The following is a 25624-nucleotide window of genomic DNA, read 5'->3' on the forward strand; positions in this document are numbered from 1 at the left end:
CACAAAATCACAATCGTCAATCCTTCACTCATCTTTTCCCCTAACTCAGTCACTGACTGAGTCACAGTTTACTCTTGTACTACTTTATTTTAAGTGTTTTTTACATTACTTTCAAAAGATATAAAATATGGTTTATCTTTATAATGGTTACTATCACCACAATCTATTTACACATCAGGTCAGCACGGTTTACCCTTTTGAACATCAGCTGTTAAATAACGTGATCTCAAAACTTCATGAAACAGGGAACAACTTTTAAGGCAGAATAATTTCATTAATCAGAGACAGGTTGAGGTTTTGCTGCAAAACAGAAATTCTTGTTCAAATGAATGACACAATTTTCAATGTTGTATTATTAAAATCAAGATTTTAATAACTCAGTTTGATCAATTAATCAGTGGAGATTTCAATAAAGGAAACTCAAAGAACACAAAGATCATGGACAAATAAAGTGCAGTGAACTGGATTCTAATTCTGTAACCTATCAGTGAGTGTCGGCGTGTAGTTGAGATCAATGGTATGAAGACATTGAGGTACATGTATGTATCAATTCTACCAGAAAATGCTCAAGAGAAATGAGACAAATTACAAAAAGTGCGTAACTTTGGGGCCTTGAGTACACAGACGTGTTAGCCTCTGTAATAGAATCCAGTATTAATAATACCAACCCTAGCTTTAAACCCAAAGGAAACCTTTCAAAAAACCAAGATCCAAGCACAATGATGACACCAATGCCTTTTATCACCTTAAAAAGGTTGGTTCACCTAAAAATAAAAATTGTTTATCTATTCACAACTATGACGATGGAGGGGTGGGTGAAGTGCTTGAGTCCACAAAACACTTTTGGAAAACAGCGTTGCAGCCAAATCCAACAGATCTCGCTGCTCTCATTTAGCGCCCCTGAAACTCAAACTCTAATGAGGGAATTTCATTTTTGGGTGAACGAAATGTTGATGTTTTTAATTCTCATCAGATTCTTAAGGAGGAGAGGCTACTTTATCCTTCACCTAGCACCTTAGATCGTATATCAATATCTTGTTAGCATTAGCTGATGCACTGAGTTGAACTGACGCTTTGAGGTGAAAGGAATGAATGTTTTGGTCATCTAATGTGCATGAATGTCTAAAAAGTGAAGGGTCACGAATTGTACCAGGCTCCACTCTCTTTCTCCGGGTAATTTAAAGCAAGCTACCAAAGATAATAGAGTTTATGTTCTAATGGAGTAAGAACATAAAGTGTGTGTTACCGACAAGACAGTCAGTGGGACAACGATTTTAGTGTTATATGATAATAAATAAATGAATAGAAATCAACTGATGATACGTAAGCGTCTGAGGAAAAGAGATGCCTCATCAAATGTGTCTCTGTTCTCGCCATTCAACTCAGATTCCCTTGAAGGTCCTCTGCTCTGGCGTTTTTTGGCGTCTCTTGCGCCGTGTCGTGGCGGCAGCATCGAAGCAGGTGACCATCACGACATTGGCCTTTCAGCAATGGACTCTGTTCTCCAGCCGAGCTGTCACCACCTCGAGGGCCTCCAGGTGCTCCAGGGAGTCCACCTCGAACGTCTACCACAGGTCAACTGAAACAGGACAGAGAGGCAACGCTGAAGCCGTTTGTAATGTATCGCATATAAGAAATGTATTACTGTGTTATTGTATATAGACAACATTATAGGAAAGTTTAAGGGGAACTAGATATATATTTTCAGATCAAAGTATAGCCAGTTACTCTTTAGAGTGCGATGTGATTATTCTTTCATATCAATAACTTTCACAAACACTGCACAGGATGCTGATATTGATCAAAACCCACACATATATGCTGTTTTAGAATGAAACTACCCAAATTATTGATGATTGACAGGATATAGCATCAGTAGGGGCAGTATGCTGCCCCCTGTGGAAATGCTGTGATAACACAAGCCCATTATTTGCCAATTCACTGATATTATTATCACTGTTTCAGTAATTTTTTTAAAAATTACAAATACAAAAAGGCCATACAGTTTTTGGTTCCAGCTTCTCCTCCCTTTCCCTGTGTTTATTTTGTCTTTCATACACAATGGTTGAGTCAATATCTTTTGTTCTGACAAAATATTATGGAACATGTTTCTCTAGGCTCTATAAGATAATGTCACATGTTTTCTGTTTTATCTATTTATTGCAAAATCATCAATAATAATACAAGTTTTTTAAGCCTTAATAGAGAGGTTGAGATTTTTTACAATCTATTTATGCTAATCATCTGCAAATGTCTCTACTTTGCATTCAGTAAAATCTGTGAACATATATCACACATCTCACAAATCTGTGGACATATTTTTAATTTCAGGAGTTGAGCATGGTCACCATAGGCTTGTGGCTTCTGCTACCTATATGTGCAACTCCTGAAGATACCAGGATGACTGAGAATTCTTAGACAGATGTACAAAGAATATGTTACAACAACTGAACTGAACTCCTGTGATTTTCCGGAGAAAAATATTATTCTATGTGTTTATTTTTCAAATAACAAATAATTTCACTGACAATCTCCGTTCCATTTTGTAGGCTCCGGCATGAGGTGGTGTTTGACCTGCTCCAGCTCTCCCCTCAGGTTGTTGTATTTGGCTCGGACATCTGACCTCCTCTGCTAACGGTGCTCCAAAGACTTGAGCTTGGCGCTGAAGTGAGCCGGGCCCTGAAAACACATACATACACACATTTCATGTATTTTCCTTTTGTTCACAGAGCATAATATAGTTATGGAACATAAAAATAAACTGGATACTTGGATACTGGACACGTTGTTATGTATCCATGTCCTCAGACCAGCCAGATCTGACATTTGTTCAATCTACAAACTCCTCAGCTCCAATACACAGATATTCCTCTGGCTGACAAATACAAACACATAAAGTCTGAACTTTTCTCGGTAGAGTGAGACTGGATTTTTGAAATCTAATATTTTGAAATATTTTTATAGTTTGGAGAATTTTAACTGAGTTTATCCAATCCCACCTAGAGTGGTTTGAATAATGAAATAATGAATAGAAGCTGAATCTTACAAAATATGTGGATCATTGCTTTGTGTTAAGATTTCACTGACTTCAGACTCTGAGAAAAAAAGGAAAAAAAATTGGCAAACCAAATCATCAATCTACAATAACCAGTTTGACAGTGTTTTGAAATCACAGACTCACACCGGCTCACCTCCTTTACCCTCAACTACTTTCCCTTCATGCCTCACAGTTTGAAACCTCTGTTCCACAACAGCACACACCAACACAAATGCCCTTTAGAGGTTGGATCAACAACGATAACCCCTCAAGGGGGTGGGGCTTTGTTATATCTCTCCACACTCACCACCACCACCATGTAAACATCATGTCAGGCCACAGATGACACATCTGGGGAGTAAATCAAGGCATTTCTGTAGGGTACTGGATAAAATGACTTCTGACCATACTAACATTATTGCACAGGAGGGACCTTTCCAATAATTTCAAATTTTTTAGGGAAAACTAAATATGATTCCCTTAAATATTAAGTATAAAGTGCAATGCTATAACAACAAAATAACCCCCCTATTAATACAATAAAATATAGGTTATATGTTCAGATGTTGTGATTTCAATATTCAGTTAATATGTACTATTTATTAAAATAATGTATTTAACCTATGGTCAGTTGGACTGGTTTTACCTCCAGTGTTCTTTGTTCATAGCTGGAGCATTGACCCAGTTTCTCCCATGTGGTCATTAAAATTGTATCAAAGATGCCATGTCTCAGACGGATGGAGGCAGGGAGTAGTCTCTTGAGGCCAGACCTCTCGTCATGGGGACATTACGTCACCACACACACCCGGTCTTGTTTTTTCGAGCACGATTCAACTCAGCATGCCGGGTGGAATCTTTAACCTATTTAACCCTCAGTTACCCACTGGGTGAATTCCCTGAGGATGCTGTTTGGTGCCTTATTACAGTAGCCGTATGGCAGCTGCCCTGTATGACCACAGTCTTTCTTTGAGGCCACTGCTAGTTGTATTTTGCTCAAGGCCACTGTTACGAAGTGAAATCATTTAATTATTTTTCCAAGCAAGCAGAGTGGCACCCTTGTGATGTCTGCAGCTACTGCCCCCAAATCTACTCAGTCGAATTCACTACTGATGCAACAATATAGTGTCTAGATGCTTTTAAGATTTTTCATCATGGCAGCAGCTGTGTTATAAAGTGACCTTGTGGTTTGATAGGAATATGTCAAATCTGCTATTCAACCTGAATCCCTTTTAAAAATCGTATCAAATTGGTACTTAAGTACTTACTAAATCAAGGGATAGTTTACCATTTTTTTTTTTTTAAATAAACTATCCCTTTATACCCTTCAGTTTAATTTAATTATTCAGACTAATTTATGTCCATTACCTGCTACAACCTAAAAAACAACCGGAGAAGCAGAAAAATATAAACGTTAGACTAAATGTATCAAACACACTGAAAGAAGAGGTGAAGCCTCTTAAACTCATATGTACCTGAATGCTTTCTGCATCGGTTTTTTTCCGCAAGGAGCAACAAAAGAGAAAGAGTGTGATAAGTGATTTTTTTCTTTTTATCTAGTTCTTTTTCTTTCTGGCGTAATGGGTAATGCTGCTATTCATACCTGAATCTGATAAGATGAATGGGGCGTTAGTGACCCTAGAAAAAGTTTGGCAGAGATTAGGTTTACCAGATCTTTCCATGGGTTGCTGGCAGAGGTTGATAAAGGTCATATATTATGAAATGCCCTTTAACCTCCGAAGAAAATTCTAAATAAACCCAGCACCTGTTGGCCAGCACCTGCTCTTTTCTGCATCCTCTGCACATTGTCGATCTCATAGACCTTGATCTCATAGGCCTCTGGGATTCCTAGATCCACCCAGCGAGAGCGCAGACCACTGGCCGAGCGTCTCAGGGATGAGGCTGTATCTTGGGCAGGACGACGCTGGTGAGTTCCTACAGTATGGCGAGGCAGATATAGCAGTTAAATAATTGTTTTCTTTTCTACCCTCTGTGAAACATTCTCCTATACATAGTATAGCAGACAAACACAGAAAAACTATTCTTATTGTTGGAATAAAACCTAATTTTAAGGATTGTATTATTTGAATTGGCGTTAAGTTGAATTTAGCAACAAGGACGAAAGATTATGAGGTTTTGATCTACGGTCTTATTTTACATATTAAAAACCCTGCTTGTGGATGCTTATCATCTTTAAAGTGAATCAAGCTGGAACAAGAGTATTCTTGAGCTGCTACATTAATTATGTCAAAAACCGGTCTATACTAAAAGCATCATGTGACACAGTATGAATAAATCTAAATGATAAATTAAGGCGTGTGTCCCTGAGTTCCCTTCAGCACCCAGACCATGCGCACTTCAGTTTGCCCGAGGGCAATGCAGCTCGCCAGTGCCAGAATAATACAATCAAGACGGGACGCATCATTTTATGATGAGTGTTTTTGAATTACTGCATTTGCAGTTCATGAAGTTCAGGTTATCTTTTAATTCTAATGTGAGACAGAGTTAATTTACCTAATTAACTTCTTATTCATATTCTGAATTATCAAAAGCTTTGTCTGCCCCATTGTCAGAAACTGTTAACCAAGATTCTAACAAAAATACTATTAAAACGTTCTCTGTCTGTATGATTCCATTATCATGCCATAATAGTATGCAAACATCCCTGTTTGTAATTCACTGTATCAGCCAAACAGAATTTTCTGCAGATATGCTTCCATCAGTAAGTGCCGTCTCTGGCTTCATGTATTAATTATGTGGCCTCATACACAATGTCTGAGTACATGTGAGTCATCTCCAGTTAATGTTACATTAAAATGTTATGTTGTCAGAGTAGAAACCAGAATATATGATCAGTAGTCTTATGATCAAATTAAAAACATTTTTTGGAAGATTAATCCAAAATGTACCAGTTGAAACAGTATATAATGTGTTCATCTTTTATTGTTTATCTTTGGACCAGTGACATTTGTATCAGAATATACCATCAGAACCTTTCAAATGAAATATGATGCAGCAGTGTTTTTGCAATCGCAATTAGTTGAATCCTTGTGTCAAAATGCAGGTTCCCTGTTCCTGTAATGAAGGTGCTTTGTGCTGAGATGCTATGTACTTTGATTATAAACTAACAATGATATGCCACAAAAACCATCAACACAATGATCTTGCAAGCGGAGACAATTGATGATCACATTTCATAAAAGGCCAGTTATTCCAGATGTTTTACCTGTAGTGCCTTTCCTTCGAGACGATCTGGAGCTGCGAGCCACGCTAACTTGAGAGCTGCTCCTGTCGCTGACGGAGTCTCTGTTTGAGGTGCTGCTACCGGTGGTTTCACTGTCCCTCAACATGCTGTCATAGCCACTGCTCACCAAACTATTCCTGTGAGAGAAATACAGGGATGTCTTCCCCATTGCTGGTGGCAAATCACCACTCAACACACTTGTGGTATCACTCGCATGCCCACTCAGGTGATCAGGCGTGCGGGGAGCAGTCATCTGATTGTATGGTGAGAGAAAACTGGTCATTTCGTCCACTCCTCCTAAAGGTAGGTCTGAGAGCCGACCGTTGACAAACCCCTGGATGACAGATTTTGTGGATGAACATGTGGAGCTCTGGCTTGGAGTCCGACTGATGGATTGATAAGACTGTGGAGGGGAAGAAGGGAGAAAGGAGGATGTTCGCTCAAAGCTAACCGTTTTACTGTCTGGGGAAAGACTGGCACTGCGACTGGTGGACTGACGTATGCCTTTGTGGGACAGACTGAGGTTCTTGATGCTGGAGGCAGACAGTCGACGGACTTTGGGGGAAGCTATCTTAAGTTTCCCAACAGCAGAGAGCTTGTGATGAGAATGCTTGACAGATTGAGGAGCTGGGTTTTCAGAATAGAAGTGATGACTCGCGTCAGACCGATGAGTCCTTCTGGGACTCCTGCTAGCCCGTGGTAAAGTACAATGTCCCTCATTATTGTCTTTTTTACCTCTCTTACAAGCCCCTTCAATGCTTCCCTTGGAGCTCCCCTTCGAGCTCATAGAGGTGTTACTGCTGCCTCTGTTCAGTGTTGGGAAGTCTCTTGGGACTCTCCCAAGGGAATTTGTCCTGCCAGCCAGCTGCTCCAATTTGGCACTGAAAAGCCTGCCGCTGTTCTCAATGGGTGACTGCAACCTCCCACTTATTTCATCATGTTTCATTCTTAGACTTGAGTTCTCAAGCAAAGATCCAACACCCTTTCTGGAGGTGTTACCTGCTTCCTGTTTATACTCTGCTCCATATTTCCAAGGAGAGGAGCATTGGAGGCTGTGTTTCACTGAGGAGTTCTGTCTGCCCTGCCTCCTCTCCAGAGTTACCCCTGGGCTACATGGGGTGGATGATGTCACCCCCCTTGGGTCTCTGTGGTGGTCGGCCATGTGGCAGTCCTGGTGGATGGCGTCTTGCCAGCCTCTAGGCAAACTATCTGTTTTACAGGAAGCATGGGCAGTTTCCTGGCAACCAGGTGAAACACCAATTCTCTTGGGTGCATTTCCAACATGTTTGGAGATGATTTCTCCCCCCTCTGAGCACCCTTTAGACTTAGTGGAATAAACATGTTCCCTGTCTCTAGGGTGTCTCCTGTCTGTGTTTCTTGGTCTCTTTCCAATCATTTTGTTGTCAGCAGTCTCATTGCAGAAAGCTGAATCTTCCATCACCATTGGCACTGAAAAAGGTTTGCTACAAGGTGAGTCACAAACCTTGTAAGATTGTTCGACCTGTGTTTCAGAGGCAAAAGCGTCTCTTCTCTTTTCAAGAGTCTCCTGTCCTGGAGATTTTACATTATTTATTTTAAGCTCAGATCCTGACTTGACTCTTGTGTTATTATTATGGATATTTCCTTTTTCACTACCAACATCCAAAATACAATCTGTACTGACCAACATGGGATTAATAAATGAAGGCAAGAATCCTTTTTCCCTTCTGAATTGATTCTGGGGCTTGTCCTCTGTGGCTAAAGGCTGCACAACAGAGCCTTCAGTTGTACTGGAGGAACCTGTGGTTACAGGTTCTTCACTTACATTGCTAATGATCCTGATTGGTTGGGAGCCGGCAGAGCGTTGAGCACGTGCCTGGGACTCGGCAGCGTCTCTTATATAAATAATATTTCCACCTGTCCTCCCTCTGTTCAATGCTCCACTTATGGTCACCTCCTCTACCATTGAGAATACCAGTTCATCTTGTCCCTTAAGGTCCAGTGGCTGTTGAACAGTTACTGTGATGGTGGCCTTCATTTCTCTACCATCTCCTGTGGGACAATTAGGTAAAACATCCCCATGTATAACACTGGTAGCCAGGGAGTGTGAAGAGGAGCAAGAGGAGGAAGAGGAAGGAGATATGGGGGAGCTTTTGCCAACTGGTGAGGTCCTTTTGACTTGTTTGAACCATTCAGCACTTCCAGGACTCTCCTGTTTTCCTGAAGGCTGAGGATTAAGGGGATTTATGACAGCAATACCTTGCTGAGCAGGAAACTTATCACCTGACTTAAGCGTTCCAGTGTTGGGAAGAGAAGAGCAACAGGTCATGCTCAGACTAAGAGTTTGATTCAAAAGCTCCTCGCTGGAACTGGTTCCACTGCACTCCTCACAGTCATACAGGCCGGAATCCTCTCTCTGAAAACTGTCTGCATCTGTTTGTCGTTCTCCATCAGAGTTCTGACTGCAGCCTAGCCCCTGATTCAATGGCTTGGGTGTTTCTGATGATTTTGCGTCCATCTGCTTCCCTGCTTCTTTCTGGGGTTGTGACTTGGTTGTGACGTTATTAACAGAAGGGCCTTTTGAAGCAGACTTAAGCACCTCCAATAGCACCTCACTTCCATCGATACAGCCCAAACGCTCCTGAAGCTCAGCAAATGTTTCACATTTAAGACAATCCCTCTCTGGCGGCTTCATGTCTGCTTTGAGCAGTTCCATGTTACCTTGTACAGTTTCCTCCTTCTTCTCTCCCCGCAGCTGAGGAATTCTCAGAAGCTCTTGCAGGAGAGCGGTAAACTCAGGGTCATCCAAGTGAGCTTTGTTAGGATTCAGAGAAGGTATGATAGGTACAAAATCAGGTTGTGTCAGTCTCGGGGCAGCTTTGGAGTGGATGAAGCCATCGGAGTCTATCTGGATGACTGTGTCACAGGACTGCTCGCTGCTGGAATGTTCATCTAGTTCACCACGAAGACGGTAAGGATGGGTGTCAACATCAACCTCATCAGTGGAGTGGAAGGCCCGCAGGGAGAAGGACTGAGGCGCTCTCTTTTCTCGAGTTAAACTCCTCCCGCAAGGAGAGCATGAGGTGGATTGCTGTTGAATAAAGATGAAACATGGAGTTAGATCTAGATCAGGACTTCCCGGAACATAAATGATGAATACAATTTTCGGGGAACGGTGGAAGCATAAACCTGTCTCAGAATGCAAAAATAAAATGATCCCTTTCTGGACAAAAAGGACACCAGCAGATTTACAATACCTTTGTCCTTTTCTGTGTTTTGCGAATGCGAGAAGCCAGCTGGATGACAGAGAAGGTCTCTTGAAGGTGTGCCAACGAATCCGCAACTTCAGCCATCACAGTGGTGTGGCAATTCATATGGCCCAAGGACTCTCGGAGGAGCATAGTCAGCTTACTACCCCTGTTCAGAGACAGTGCAAATGTCCTCACATTAACCCAAAGGATGGATCAATTAATTGTATTTGCCTGCTGTCGTATTTGCTATTGAAATGCCTTAGACTAAGCCAGTATTAAATTGTTTTATAGGCAATAATTGTACTACTTGGAAATGTTCACGGTCAAGATAGTAAATAAATGTCTTACTTGCTGGGGGTTGTTTTATGTCCACTTAGTAGAGACAGGACCACAGAGCCCAGTTCAAAATGAGGAGGTTTAGTTTTGCTCATACCCCTCATACCGCTACACACATCTATCAAGGTCAACTTTGTGCAGCCCCGTGAACCTGAGGACAGAGTTCAGAGGGGAGTGTTAACAATTATAATACACGTCAAACTGAATTACATTTACAAAATCAGGATTAACTACGAAAAGTAATTCAAGGTAAAAGGAAAATCTGTGGTGATCTAATATTTTATTACAACCTTTGCCTATGGTGCTGCTTTCGGTCCGAGGGGGCTGGACATGGAGAGTGAAGAACATGATGGAGGTGTGGGACAGGTAAGTAATGAAGTCACTGTGACGACGCGCTGCAATGGCCGCGTCCAGGAGAGAAGCTGCACGCTCAGCAGTGGGGGCCTTTACCCGATTGTGGTTACGTAGCTGGAAAGAAAGGAGAAGAAATTCAGAATTATCTACCATTCTAGTGTTTTCTAAAAGTTGTTTTGATGCGTATGTGGAGGCCAGATTATTAAATTCACAAATGTAGGTTTCATTTTAATATAAATTTATCCCAATAACAGACTGAAGAATAATGCCTCCATTCATCCAGTAGATTTCATGATCATTGAAGAAATACAGAGGAGCCCACACCTATACAAATGAGGTGGTGCCTTGCAGTTGTCAAAGAGCAGTGCGAGGGAGGAGAGAGCTGCTCAACCATAATGTAATCAGGTGTAATCTAATAGGGTTCACTCATTACCAGCCTTATCTTCTCACATATGGTGTAGAGCACTATACAAACAGACTCTTAATTAAAAAGAGACATTAATGATGACATAACTAGAGACCTTAGATAACTTAAAGGGATCCCAGGAATCAGTAATTACAGCATAGCTATGATTTCACTGCTACCTACTGAAAATGTAAGGGCAATTCATTGAAAATATACAGGCACATTTCCTGCTTCACAGCTGTAATTGTAAAATAACACACAGGCCTTCCTGGGGCTAACTCTTAAATTGAGAATGGCCAATAAAGCATTGACATGAAATTGGGACTTAAAAAGTATGGCCTTGGCTCTCTGCTTTCCAGATGTGGTATATTCTCGATTGGCTGAGTAGACTTAAAAAAATGATGCAAATAATAATAACAATAATAGGTTTTAGAGATGATTATTTTCTTTAAACAAACACAAAACCAATTTGGCTCGATAGAAGTAGCAGACACAATAGAATCAACTGCCTAATTTTTCTATTAGAAAGCGTTTTCCATCCTACTTGTATCCCGGAGACCTGATCTTCTTGGACTCTAACACGGGCTCTTGGGCTGTCCTGGATGTTGCCGACTGGGGGAACGACCTCCCCCAACAGATCTCTCAGTGTGTCCTCCTCGCCGCAGCAGAGTTCGATGGCAGAAACGGATACGGTCTGATCCGTCCATGTCTTCTCTCGCCGCCGCTCGATGGAACTGTACAGCCAGGAGATGGCACAGGGAATGAGGCCGAGATTCTGGATGCTCCCATCACTCCCCACCGTGCTGGACCAGGAGCCTGAGGCACACAACAGTGAAGGGTAGATGTATTTGTGTTACACACACATCATACACATAGTACATTTACTGTACATGTACATGCTACCATATAAAATCTGCACATAATGCATTGTGGGAGGGGGGCCTGAGGGTGCACTGTTTGCACCACCCAAGGGTTATATCCCCTATCAAAATGTATCAATGGCAGGAAAGAAAAAGTGTCTGATAACATGTGAAGTGCATAAGGAACGGAGCAATTTACAGTAGGAGAAGACATATACAGATTTTGCTAATTTCCAGTATGTGCACATAAAGCACACACATTTTCATAGTGGCACAGAATTATCACAACATATGTTAAACTGCAGAGAAACAGGGGTGTTAACAATAGACACTGTCATAAATGCCCTGAAGCACACAAAATACAACATATAAACACCCAACAAAGACAGAATAGATATATAGATATACAAGGACAAAAACACATGTAGAAACATTTTCCTATGGATTCTGGCCATGTTATATCTCCTCCTGCACTTTTGCCCAACATTACTTTTGAGTAATGTTATAATCACTCTTGTGTTATCCAAACTCTAATTGAATGAGGATAAGGCTTACTCCAATTAAAGGAGCTGCCCGCTGTTATTCAGAGAGAATAGTATTCAGTAGAGGAGATTGATAACCCCTGGCTTTGGGCCACATGTAGTCTGTATCGGCCAACTAATTCAATCAGATTTACGGAGAGTGGCGTCATGTGAAAAAGCAGCTCCAAGGAGACCCTGTCCTTACGCCTGTGTGTGTGTGCGCGTGTGTGTGTCTGTTTGGGTGTGTGTGTGTCTGTATGTGCGTGTTGCAAATGTATTAAACCCCGTCCCTGACGCTAAGTGCAAGGTTCCATCTCTCTAATAGCAACGAATTGCAGTCCATTTTGTTTACAGTCCCCTCTGAGCTCAGTGCTTCTGCAAAATAAAAATACAAATGTTTCATTTCACCACAATCTGCTTACTGTATATGTTTTTTGCAGTTTGCTGAAACATCTAACAGGCGATGGGGAGCTTTTAAAAAAACGCTCATGTGTTGCATAATTAATGAACAGGCTTTTATTTACAAAGTAACAGGTGAAAGATTAATGACTAGGAAGGCAAGAGTTAATGGCACGAGTATTGGTTACCACTCTGGAGAAATAGAGGACTGGCAAAAGGACAAATGGATCAAAGGAAAAGACTGGAGATGCGTATGAAGATCGGTAGGAGGACAAAATGGAGATGTGAAGTTTAAGTGATAATGAAAGGGTGAATGATAGCAGGGGTGGGACTGGGGTGGAGGAGGAGTTGGGGCACATTAGGCCCCGGAGCTTAGATAAAAGCATCAGACTCCCATCTCCAGATTTGAACCCGTGGCCTCTCGCAGTGACCGATTACTCACCCACATCGGCGCATCCCATACCGAGAACGCATCCATCGCTGCCGCTGAGCACACAGCGGATGACGTCAGCCAAGACGCCTGCACACACTTCAGCCTGGTCAGACAGAACAAAGGACAGACGGCCGCTTATGATTCATCCCCACACTGGGAAAGTGCATCCAATGAAATGAAAGAGCCAAAGCAGAGGGAGGGATGCATGCGGATTCTGCAGATTCCCTTGGGCTCAGATACTGTAAGTGGAGCCTGAGAAGGTTGAGTATTATTGATGGACTGCATAATTGTGGTGGTTATCCAGGCCAGATCAGTTTTCAGGTCATCAGACAGAGAACACTACACTTGGTGTGTAGAGGGAAAAAATGCATGTTTAACTCTCGAGGAAACACAGAATGTGCCACACTCGTCTTTCACCATTAATATAAAACCAATCCATCATGAAAGATGTGTGTTAAACAAGCACCACCAACAACATTTGAAATCAGTTATCCGGATGAAGAAACAAACCTGGTCGGACTCTTGAGGGTAGGCCGCATCAAAGTTGAATGTCTTCAGATGATTTCTGCCATTCTTGCCCAGTATCAGTGTCGTGTGGGATTGGCTTTTGCTGACTGGTTCAATTATGGTGACTCTTTTCCTGGATGGGTCAATCTGGAGAACAGGGGGTTGGCCTGGGCCCCCTGAGAGTGTGGGGCTCACCCTCAGCACGACCTTGACCTGTATTCCGAAGGGAAATGGAAAAGAGAAGAATGATTGAGATTAACATGTACTGTATAATAAATGACCCTGAAAATGTTTTATGCTGGGTAAATGTACTGGTTTAGGATTGCTTAATAAATACATTGTGGCTTTTTTGCTACACAAGTGGCATGGTTCCAAAAAAGGTACTATTGGCCTATCTTTTTATAGGTCCATCACTTTGGTCCATTTTGAAATGTCTCATCAACTGTCAGAAGGATTGCAGTGAAAACTGTGGTCCCCTGTACATGACATAAGATAACTGTAATCCCTTTTAACACCATAAGCATATCAAAATGTGTATTTGTTCACTAATTTGATTCATGACCAAATATAAAACAAATGAAATCTTCTTCAGCCCATTAAATGCTCTGTGTAGTGCTTATGAGGAGCTATGGTTGTGTTTCAGGACAAGATCATGTGAAGTCAACCTAATATGTATGCAAAAGATCACAATGTGATTGGTCCTACACTCAGCGGAGTTATTTATTCAATTATTTGACACTGCCCACTTTAACTAGGTTAGTACTATTGTTACTATCTTACATCTGGCATTCTAGTGCAGCTTACATCTGATAACACTGGTTGTTTCCAAAATCACTCACTGACTTATTCACTGCTCCATGCACTCTATAGAAATGACCTTTAGGCACGACTTTCTCTGCACCGACAAGGACATCATTTTTGTTGCACAATTAAAAGTTGCCAATTAATTTGGTCGGTACATATTATATTGAGCATATTTTCTCACATCGTTAACTATATTAATAAATAAATATTTGTATCCATACAGGAGATTATGTTTGCATCCCTGTCTGTTTGTTTATTAGCAGGATAAAACACAAGTGTGGATGGATGTGGAATGGGTCAGGTATGGATCCAGAACAGGGAGCAAAACCAGGAAATGTTTATTACTTTCTTGAAAATCTGGCAAATTTTTCATATTTTCCATGTTTTCCCAGTGAATCATTTGTGGATAATCACGTATATAATTGTTGCTGAAACTATTTCCAATCAAGGCTTTTCTATTTGCCACTCTCTTACATTGAGTTACATCTGAGGATTTGTATTCATTTCTTTTTAAACAGACATGACGCAATTTGGTTTTCACATAATTCAGCATTCTCTCTCCTCTCATCTGTCAGATATTTCTCTTTCATTCAGCACAAGGACAATGCATTATGGTATATATTGCTCAGTTATTGACTATCAGTTGTACACTACATGCACTGTCAGACACAATAAATCCACTATATAGTGAATTAAAAGTCTCACTAAACATTCACACAGCACGAAAAAATGGCAAACTCTCAGACTAGGGAGTGATTTCAGACACACTGTCTAAATGCCTCATATAAGGGTTGTTGAAGAAAGCATGAGCACTACTATTTCACTTACTCCTGTAGTCAAACTGTATACATACAGGAAATATTTCAAACTACTCTGAAAATTCATTTATTCATTAAATGCAGGGGGAGTGAGTAGGTACTCTGCTTTTATAGAGTAACATGTACGTAAGAGATTTCTGAAGAAGTCCGGGATGTGTTCAGCAAAGACTGTGAGCGCCACAGATGTAGCTTTACCTCCCGAAAATAAACACCAGCGGGATGCAGCTTATGAATAAAGAATGAGTTCAAAAATATCTTCATGTCAAATTCAGTGAGATTTAAACATTAAAATCATCACAGTCTTTGCATCCTGTCAGCCGAGGACACAGATTTCTAAACCTTAAACCTATATTATATACAGATATTTTTTTCTATTTAAAGCTCACAGTTAGAGTCTATTTAGCATCTAATGTTACACAGCTTTGTAAAGGAGCTTTTGCTCTAGAGCCTGACATCAAATCTAGTGAAAGAGGGAACCTTATGCCCCTGTTGTCAAGGTATGAGAGGCTGTGATATTATTTTTATGCATGAGAAGCCTTGACAGAGCAGCTAAACTGGTAAATGTTTAAAGAGGATTAGTTTTGAGCAATAGATTGTATTATAAGATGGACGACACATCTCTTCCTCCTTCCGCTATCCAGAAATAAAGCCAAAATATCCTGAATACGCATACTGTCATCTTGAGCCTTAAGAGTCTGTGTAGTAGTACTCTGGGGGGGGGGGGGGGGGGGGGTGATGCAAACCTCCTGCTTTATATTTTCCGCATGTCATGACATTAATTCCTTAATGCAGCTCTCTGCAGGAAGCTCAAGAATTTCAGGTCTTTAAGGAGGCTTTAAGGCCTTAAATTGAATTAGACCTTGATTCTGACATTTAACAAGGCTCGTACGAAGGTCTTAGTCTGAAGGAAGACAAGACAACGGTTACCTCACTAAAGACAATGAGATTTAGTACAGTATGTAAACCAATTATAAAAGTATTCATAATAAGGATTCAGGTCAGCAAGATGGCAAATGGCCCCGTGCACCACAACATGCACCCCACTACATCATGACATCACCCGCCACTGTCAATTTAAAAAAACTGACAGTCATTTCCATCTGCCGCATGATAAGTTTCCAGTGTCTACAACAGATTTTCTTTCTCCTCTCTCTTCCTCATAATTCAGATTCCTTATGCAACCCTATTGAACATGTGTCAAACTCTATTTATGAGGGTTAAATTATTCAAGAGACCCATTCAAAGGCACAGAAAAATCTGCTCTGCTCTCGCACACATGCGTATTGTTGCACGCAGAGGCCCACAGAGCTGAGTGCTCGGGCAGGTGTGGCCGACAGCGGGGTCTATCCGAGCCCTCATCTGTAACTCTAGACTAAACCCAAGAGTCCATCTATGATGAGACAAGGGGAGGGTGGGCAGCCATATTGATCCCCCCTCAGTTTATCCCAAAGGAGGAGAGGGGAATAACAAGATGGAGACATTAGCACCACATTACAGTGTATCGTGAAGGAGGACTGATATAAGATCTCGTCTAAATTGACTGTGATCTCTTTACTCCGCAACACGGGTGGTGAAAACACTTCCAAGGTGGTGGTTGTTGTAAGGCTGCCTTGTATTCTTTCAAAGACACACTGCCAATCAAGAGCGATTCTACTTGTTTACATGTGGCAATATAAGATGCAAAGAGGCCAAGGTAACACATCAGGATAGTGAAGTGACTGCAGTTGTCCTCTAATGATCCATCTACTTGTCCCAGCAAGCAATTCCACAAATACTTTGTCTACACAAAAATTTGTGGGTATATGTTTTTTTTTTTTTTTTTACCCAGATCTGCTTTTAAAAAAGTGATTGACCTATTTCTCATAGCTAGTAGGGGAGTTTGTCCGTTTTTCTGTCCTCGCTGAGACATGTCCAACGTCACAAATGTCCCAGAAACTGAGAAGCTCTCTCATTTCCCTGTGTTGACACGACAGGGAGAAAGGAAATGGGTTTCCATCCCTGCTGATCGGAGCCGGAGCCGATGAAAACCTGTGTCTGCTGCAGAGTCATTGACCCGGGATTGGATGCTGATTGTCTCCATTCCCATTGCAGACAGAAGCCTGATGTTAGTGGGGTTTTTGACCCATGGAAAAGGAGCTCAAGTTGTGCTAGTGGGACGATACTGTATTCAATTCAGTATATATTTTCTAGAGTTACAATTTTATTAATAAATAGAATATCTGTGTATTTTCCTATATTGAGGGGGTGACGTTTTTTTCCTTGCAATTGTCCTTCACAGATGTAATTGATGTTATCTGAGTCAAGAGTTTGAATACATTGAACTTTAAACCCAAGCGGTGCTGACCTTTGTGAGCACAGCTAATGGCTGAAGGCTCCCACAGATGCAATAAAAGCAAAGGATGAATACATACGGTGCGTTACTGAACATAACTGTATGATAAATGATCAGGATTTATTATAGAATCTGTGTAAGGAAGAAATATCAACCTTTAGATTAAGATGTCGGGTTTGATGCAGAAACATTCAATTTGGGGAGTAATGGAAGATCATGATTGGTTAGGCTACATCAACCCTTGTGTAGAAACGCTGCCTTTGCATTCATTTAAAATATACTTCTATAATATAAATAGACTTACAGACATATCTACATCTACTGTGAGTCTACAGGAATTTGCTGCTCTACCTTGCCAACATTGGGTGAGTCTTTGGTTCTGGTGGCAGCTTGGAGCAGGCAGGAGGGGACGGGTGGTGGGTTTTTCTGGATGATCTCCCTGAAGCAGGTGGAGAAGTGCGCAGGAGCTGGATCAGAAGCCTGGCCTTTTTTCCTCAATGTCAGGTTGAGCTTTTCGGCCGCCCTGCAGGGGAGGAGGAGAGGCAGCAGGAACTGAAGCTTGTGATGAAACCAGCGCAGACTGGCTGCAGATATAGCAAATTTTTCTAAAGTTAATTCACAAATACAGTAGATATATTTACCTCGCCAAAAAGGACATGGCAGCAGTGTTGGCGATGGTCACCACCCTGGAGATGTGAGGGATCTTCGAGGTCGTCTGCACGGTCCCAGCTCCACCACAGCCCAGGGTTGCATCATCTGCAGCCTGCCAGGGGATTAGGCTCATTATAAAAATTCCAAAATTGTAATTGCACTTCAGCATGCCCACCAAAAGGGGCTATTATCAGGGGAATTACTCTGGGGAGAAATACAGGATGCGTCTTTCTAAGTAGGGCATGTAGGCTCACAACGTCACTGGGTTAAACCATTAAGTAATATTACAGGCCAGGAGTGTAGAGTGTGAGGAATCGTTCCTGATGGCAGCAGTGACTTCTCTCTGAGTTTAAAACGTGACTCCGTGTTGAAGAGGTACAGTAAACACACACACACACACACACACACAAACACACTTACACACACACACACACACCCACACACACAGCCTCAGTCGAGAAGCTTTATGTTCCAAGTCACTCCGATGCTGTTGGAGCTCTACATTGTGTTTTTGCCCTCATTCATAATACTCTGTGTGGGTGTGTGGGTGTGACACATTCAGCATGCATCTGCTGCTGCTCAACATGAAGTCACTGCTCCGCGCCCCAGGCCTGGGAAGCAACATGTTTGCATTACGCTGCTCTTCTGCACCACTCCACATCTCATGGATGTCTCAGCCATTTTCAGGATATGATAATGATGTCAGCTCGGTTCTCTATCTCATAATTACATCCAATGTCAATTTGTGCCGTAGTAGAACTGGTCTTTTAGAAGGAGACCGGAAGGAGGATTAGAAAGATGAAGTTAATATTTATAGGAGCTGTAATCTTTTTTTATCCTAGCTTTCTCTTCCTCCCTACCCTGATTTCTCTCTGCATTCCCTCTCATACGGTCTCTTGTTTTTCTCCTCTTCCGCCCTCTGCTCCGTCATCCACCTTTTTCCTGCCTGCCAACATAAGCACTTAATTTCCCTTTCTCCTATCCATTTTTCCTCCACCCTCCTATTTTGCATCCTCTCGCCTTACTCCTATCCACTTTCACTACTCTCCTACTATTTCACTGTAAATGCATAAACCTGTATTGATCTGCTCTCATACTGAATGTGCCCTGGATCGTTTATTTCTTGCACAACCCAGGGCGGTTTTATTTAGTAATTGATGCATTGTTGTTGTTCAATTTGATTAGACAAGCAGATTAAGAATAACAGGCTAATTACGGTGTTGCTCAGACAACCTTTTCAGTCCAAATGAGACAGCTAAGGACCATGTACCCCCCCTCCAGTTAGACCACTTCTGCTATGCCTGCCAAGATTTACATTCTCACACAACACAAAGCTGAAGGTTTACTATATGCGTTTTGCCTACTTTTTTTTAAATACAGAGCAGAATTGTTGAACTCAGACAGAAGCCGAATTAACTTTCCAAGCTGGTGACCCTTCATAGATCTTATCAGCTAATTATGCTAATGCTAGCTCCATGAGTTGGCTACAGACGCTGTCTCTGGCTGATTTAATGTTTCCAACTTCCAATGTTGAAGACATAGAACTTAGTACTTATGCTTTCATTTCAGTATTTTCAAAAAATTTTAAATGTTCTCCTAAAAAATAGAAATAGTTAATTTGTGCAAGTAAATTGATGTGAGAACTGTTTTTAAGTTAGGTGACCTCTAGTGGCCAAAATATATATAACGGGAGCATAGGAGGAAGTTAGGGGGCATATTTTGGATGTAATCATCACGGCAAAAGTTTAAAATGCTGCTGGTATGTTCGTAAAGGTTTTATCCGGGGGGGGGGGTAGGGTTAAGGTCATAGATCATAGATCTTATCAGCTAATTATGCTAATGCTAGCTCCATGAGTTGGCTAAAGACGCTGTCTCTGGCTGATTTAATGTTTCCAACTTCCAATGTCATGTTGAAGACATAGACAAAGAAGAGCGGCTTTATTCTTGTAATTCAGTGTAGATTCAATTTTATTAAATTTGATGTGGGAAAGATAAGATTACTTTCTAACCCTAACCCTAACCCTAACCCTAACCCTAACCCTAACCCTAAACCTAACCCTAACCCTATTTCATGCTGACATAATGTTATTTAGCTTACACAACTTTATGAGCAAGCCAGATGTCATACGTATGCTTTAATTTCAGTATTGTAAATGTCCTCCTAAAAAATAGAAATAGTTAATTTGTGCAAGTAGATTGTTGTGAGGACTGTTTTTAAGTTAGGTGACCTCTAGTGGCCAAAATATATATAACGGGAGCTTAGGAGGAAGTTAGAGGACAAATTTTGGATGTAATCATCACGGCAAAAGTTTAAAATGCTGCTGGTATGTTCGTAAAGGTTTTATCTGGGGGGGGGGGGGTTAGGGTTAGGGTCATAGATCATAGATCTTATCAGCTAATTATGCTAATGCTAGCTCCATGAGTTGGCTAAAGACGCTGTCTCTGGCTGATTTAATGTTTCCAACTTCCAATGTCATGTTGAAGACATAGAAAAAGAAGAGCGGCTTTATTCTTGATGTGGAAGAAAGTAAGATTACTTTCTAACCCTAACCCTGGGGGGGGGGGGGGGGCAATTGCTGGGTTTTTTAAGTAAAAAATAAGAAAAATCATTACGATGTGGATCAACCCTATCAGTATCTCAATATGGAGCAAGACAGAGCAAACGTTCACCTCACCCAGGTCAGCTTTAATGCATCAATGTCTCATCGTCTGCAGCGCTATTTGTACTAGGGTTAGTGTATGTAGCACAGTAGGTATAGTCACACTAACTAGTGTGTATGGAGTATCATTCTTATGACAGCTCAACGCACAGAAAGGGCTGCCCATAGATGCACTCTATGAGGGTATACCACAGTTCTCCCTTTATAAGCCTTTTCATTGGGGACATGGGAGGCAGGGCTTCCATCACAGTAATGCATATCACTAGCCATCCTGTTAAATATTACCATCCCCCTATTGATCACTGGTACATTTTGACTTGCAGGCTTTTATGACAGGGTTAAATCACGACCCAATTCCATTCCATTAGCAAAAGTACTTTTAAACAATGTCCTCAGCCACGGGATCTAAGTATGCTCTGATTAGGCTCTATAAATCATTGCCTTGCTGACACATGTATCCGTAAGGACATACTTTACCCATATAACTCATTAAAAGGGGGATGCTAACGTGGGATTGTGATTTAGTGGCAGGAGAAAGCTTTTAGGGGTACCTGACGGGGAGAGTGGACGGTGACAGTATCAGCTTTGGACACAGATTTACAAGCGACGAGATGCTGCTGCTCCTCTACCCAGCGGTCCATATCAGAGTGGGGGGGTTTGGGCCCCCTCCGTCTGAGGGTTTGAGGGGTCCTCTGAGGCGTCCTGGGACTCTGCGGAGTGTGAGGACTGTGGGTCCGGCCGTATGGTTGATGCGCATTCATCTCAGGTTCCCTCGGAGCTCTGTCGCCGTGCTTTGTCTCACTTTGTCTCGGCAGCGTGCCGGTGCTGAGGCTGGGCTCAAAGGGAGGCTTAGCCAATGACTGACCCCTGCTCAGAGCCAGGTGGATGGCCTCCTGTTTGAGCTGGTTCAGGTTTGTACCACAGGCTGAACACTGGCCCTGCTCCCTCTCTCTGTCCCGAGACTCAGCGGTGGAGCGGCTATGTACGCGAAGGCTGTCATAAAGATACGCTGACAGGTCACTTGCGTCCTGCAAAATTAGAAGAGAAGGCAACGCACTGTAAATCAGACTTCGGTGTTAAAGATTTCACACTGTACTTTATTGGTCCTCAGCTCCATTTTCACATGACATAATAAGATCATGCATCCAGCATATGAGCTTATAAAGCTAATCTGCTTCGTTTGATATCTGGCTTGACCATATGGACATTGAGTCATGGGAAGGCGCTGCTGGCAATCTTAGCACTTAGCAAAGTAATCATTGTGTCAGTACTGTTGATACCGCCCCTGTCATTTTCATAAGTGCAGTAAGCACAAATTGAACCTACTTCACTTTTAAAGCAAGTGAAACGTGTCATGAATCAGGAATCAGCTGTTAAGCACAAATTCATGGAGAAAGACATATCCTGATTATAAAAGCTTCTGTATCCTGGTTACAGAAGCTTTTTTTTCCCCAGCTGATGTGTGTGTGTGAAATCGGAGTAGATTGCTCTCTGCAGCTACAAGTCAGTTTGGTGAAATAAAACAAAACATTGGCGGAGACATCTTGTCTACCTCTTCTGAGAACACCTCCTCTTCTGACATATCTTACACCTAAACATAATTATCACTTGCTGTGCTCATCTTTCTGTCTTATTGTGCAGATTTAGCCCCTTATACTTCTCCTGCTTTGCTGAAGCTTTAGTGTTGTCCTTCAGCTGTGAGATGCTCTGGATAACATCGATATTGAAGATAATACAATTTAAAGAGGTTTAAAATTGTTCAAATCAAATTTGTTGGCATCTGAGCGCCCAGCCTGGACCCAGACTTTCAGATCCAACAAAATTGAACATCCAGCCACAAAAAATCATCTCGGACATTCTTGTGTCATCCTGCCTGGTCTGCCCTTGACAGCAACATCCAATGCACTCACTCACCCACCCAGCCCCTCCCATCCACCTCCCACATCCATCCTGCCGGCACATCACCAATGACCCATATTCCCCCAGAGGAATCCAGTACAGCAGGATCTCTCAACTATTATATAAAATAAAGTAATTTACAAGAAAGTGCTGCAGCATCAGGGACACCATTTACATCTTCCATGCATTGTTTGTATGGAAGATGCCACTTGCAACCTTTAGTTTCAGGTTTGTGTACGCTGTATTTAATAAAGAGAATTGAGGAACAATATAATAAAAAGTAAATATGCTTTAGTCGTAAGGTAGGAGACTGGACTTTCCATCTTGGCTGCAAGCCCTTCTAATAGAAGACATTACAGAGCCACAATGCTTTTTAGAAACCATACTTGGATCAATAAACCTGCGAGGAGCTGACTGGCTTATCACATTTCTTCTGACCATGGCTGTGGCCACAGGATGCCATCTCTTTCTCTCTGCTGCTCCGACTGTGGTCACTTTCTCTCTTAAAAACACAACGCTAACTGTACCGGGCCCCGTCCCACTCAGGAGGACAGAAATAAATAGGCTCCCCTCGGTGGAGATGACACAGGCATGTTGAGATGAAATATTCATGCCCATTTGAAACCGCTCACGCAGAAATGGCAATGGTTTACTTTGTCGATTGGAGTGTCTTTGATGGATGTTTGTGATTACAAATGTACAGATGGATGCAGGAGTGTGGGGGCATGCATTCCTCTCACAGGCAGCACGATAAAGAAAGATGTTCCCACAATATACATTAAACATATTGTAAGAAATGTTTAGTTGCAGTTTTGAAAAATATTACATGTTTGATGACTAATTTCCATTTTAATCTTATATCTGTAAAAAGTCTGAATTTTACACAAATAACAATAATAATGACAAAACATTACAAATTTTGACAGCCTAGGTTGTTATACTGCTATTCACGTTTTCCAGCTTACTATCACAGCAGAATATAGCAAATATTGACATTTCACATTCACATTGTGCAGGCATCTTTGATTCCAGAGCTGCAGGGTCAAGATCTGACACTACTCAACTGAAAGTATTATTATTATTATTATTATTATTATTCACATTATTATAATTCATATTATTATTATTATTGTTATTATTCACTGGTGTTATTGACATCCTTCTTATTATTTTCCTTTCAACAACCAATCTGGCAGGGCTTTAATGTGACGGGGGTTATACAGGCTCATGAAAGTGTTTATTTTTGTTGCATTGTTATTATTTGTTCAAACATGACGCTATACCTCCACCTGCTGAGGACTCCAGAGATGGTTTCACTTTAATTATAGTTTGTCTAAACAACATTGTGACTATTTAAAAAAATCTATATCAATTAGTGTCCCGCTTAAAGACAGCAGACTGGTGCATTTCTGCTCCGGTGACAGGCTCCATCACTGACCTTGCAGGAGAATTGATGGTGAACAGCCAGACTCAGAGCTTGTTTCTTCAGAGAAACCAGGGTCGCGGAGCACTTCTCACAACACCGAACTTTCCCGTCGGACCTGCCGGGTCCCGCGGACACGGAGCCTCGGCACATGGTCCCGGCACCGAACCACATCGTGCTCCTGATGCGGTCCCCCACCGACCCGGGGAGGGACCTGTAGGAGGGGACGGCGTCCGCTCTCTGGCACATACTCCGGTGCGGGTCGCTCCCGCAGCCCCCGGCGCCCTCCGGAGCGGGACGGTCTCTGCCTCGAACACCGGCAGGGAAGCCGAGTGTGTCACAGCGATGCTGGGCCTCTGAGCTCTGAGAAATACATCTCGTTTAGGAGGATGTGTGTGGGCTTCGGCCGTGCGTAATTATTAGTCGCCAACTGTAACCACACCCAAATGTTTTTAAGCAGTGCAACAATGTTATTCTTATATAAAAGTCTTCATAGACCACGCGGGCTTTTATAAATGTGAAGAAAGAGTGATTATAAGGATTAAATCAGACTCACCCAGTGTTCTCCACGCTCTCCTCGTCCAGTCAGATATGACATGACAACTTGTTAATATTTAAAAAGATGTCCCGAACAAAGGCAGGGTGCGCTTTTATCTAATTTCCCCAGCGCTCCGTGGATGTAAAGGGAAAAAACTTGAGCCATGTTGGGCTAAAATGCAAAAACAAGTCAAAGCGAGAGGCTGGATGAGGCTGTGTCTCCGAGAGATGGAGTGGTGCTGGAACAGTGGAGCGAGAGAGATAGACGGAGGAGTGAGCGCACTGGAGGACACTTCATGGACAGTCTTTTTATTATGACCTCCTCAGGGAGGCGGTAAGGAGCAAGTCCTCAGACAAACCGGAGGGAGGAGGGAGCTCCATGGTAGGATGACGGACTTTCACTCATTATTGTCTTTCCTATCATGATAAAGATTTGAATATATTAAACTAGAGAAGCACACCATTATTAATATGTGTATACAACTAGACGAGTAATAAGATTATTAATAAAGAAAAAACGAGTAGTAACATAATTAGTAGAAAAGACCAGTGATATATTAATATAAATATAAAAAAGAAGAGTAATGAAATTCGATAGATTGATGGATTGATGGATGGATAGGTGGGTGGGTAGGTAGATAGATAGATAGATAGATAGATAGATAGATAGATAGATAGATAGATAGATAGATAGATAGATAGATAGATAGATAGATAGATAGATAGATAGATAGATAGATAGATAGATAGATAGATAGATAGATAGATCCAAGGTCTTAAAGCTTAATTCAAACTCTAAAAATTCAGAAGCTTTCATTTCTCAAGGTCTCACACACAGATCACACATGTTTTCACAAGCTAAATAAAGAGGTGCACACTGTCATGAGTAAAGTAGATTTAATTGAATTATTTTAAAGGGAAACGGTTGAAATCTTCTTATGCATGTTTTCAAAAAGGAAAGGTTGAGAAGTGTGAAACGATAAAAGTTGTTGAGAATAAAAAGAATGTTTTCTCGAGAAAAAAACACACATTTAGGCCTATTTGCCAAAGTAACAACATCCTTCAATCATTCAAAGTGTATATGTGTAACCTATAATCACATATCACAATGATGGTTTATCAAGGTGTTTCATCCTCTGTCCACGAGCCTCAACAAGAAAAAGAACAATTCCTCAA

At 41.7% G+C, this 25624-nt stretch overlaps 1 protein-coding gene across 1 annotated transcript; it reads right to left on the reverse strand.

Annotated features, from left to right (window-relative positions):
* Positions 1-1228: 1228 nt before the first annotated feature.
* Positions 1229-24647, reverse strand: kif26bb (kinesin family member 26Bb). Its single transcript, XM_062410782.1, is given in 15 exon segments — positions 1229-1579; positions 2529-2679; positions 4800-4969; positions 6261-9348; positions 9515-9674; positions 9857-9995; positions 10135-10312; positions 11149-11420; positions 12827-12920; positions 13328-13537; positions 17630-17801; positions 17920-18041; positions 21141-21617; positions 23927-24274; positions 24468-24647. Coding segments are annotated over 15 exon segments (5820 nt in total). The 5' UTR covers positions 24510-24647; the 3' UTR covers positions 1229-1382.
* Positions 24648-25624: the final 977 nt, after the last annotated feature.

The sequence above is a fragment of the Platichthys flesus genome, chromosome 18, assembly GCF_949316205.1.
Source record: "Platichthys flesus chromosome 18, fPlaFle2.1, whole genome shotgun sequence".
NCBI lineage: Eukaryota > Metazoa > Chordata > Actinopteri > Pleuronectiformes > Pleuronectidae > Platichthys > Platichthys flesus.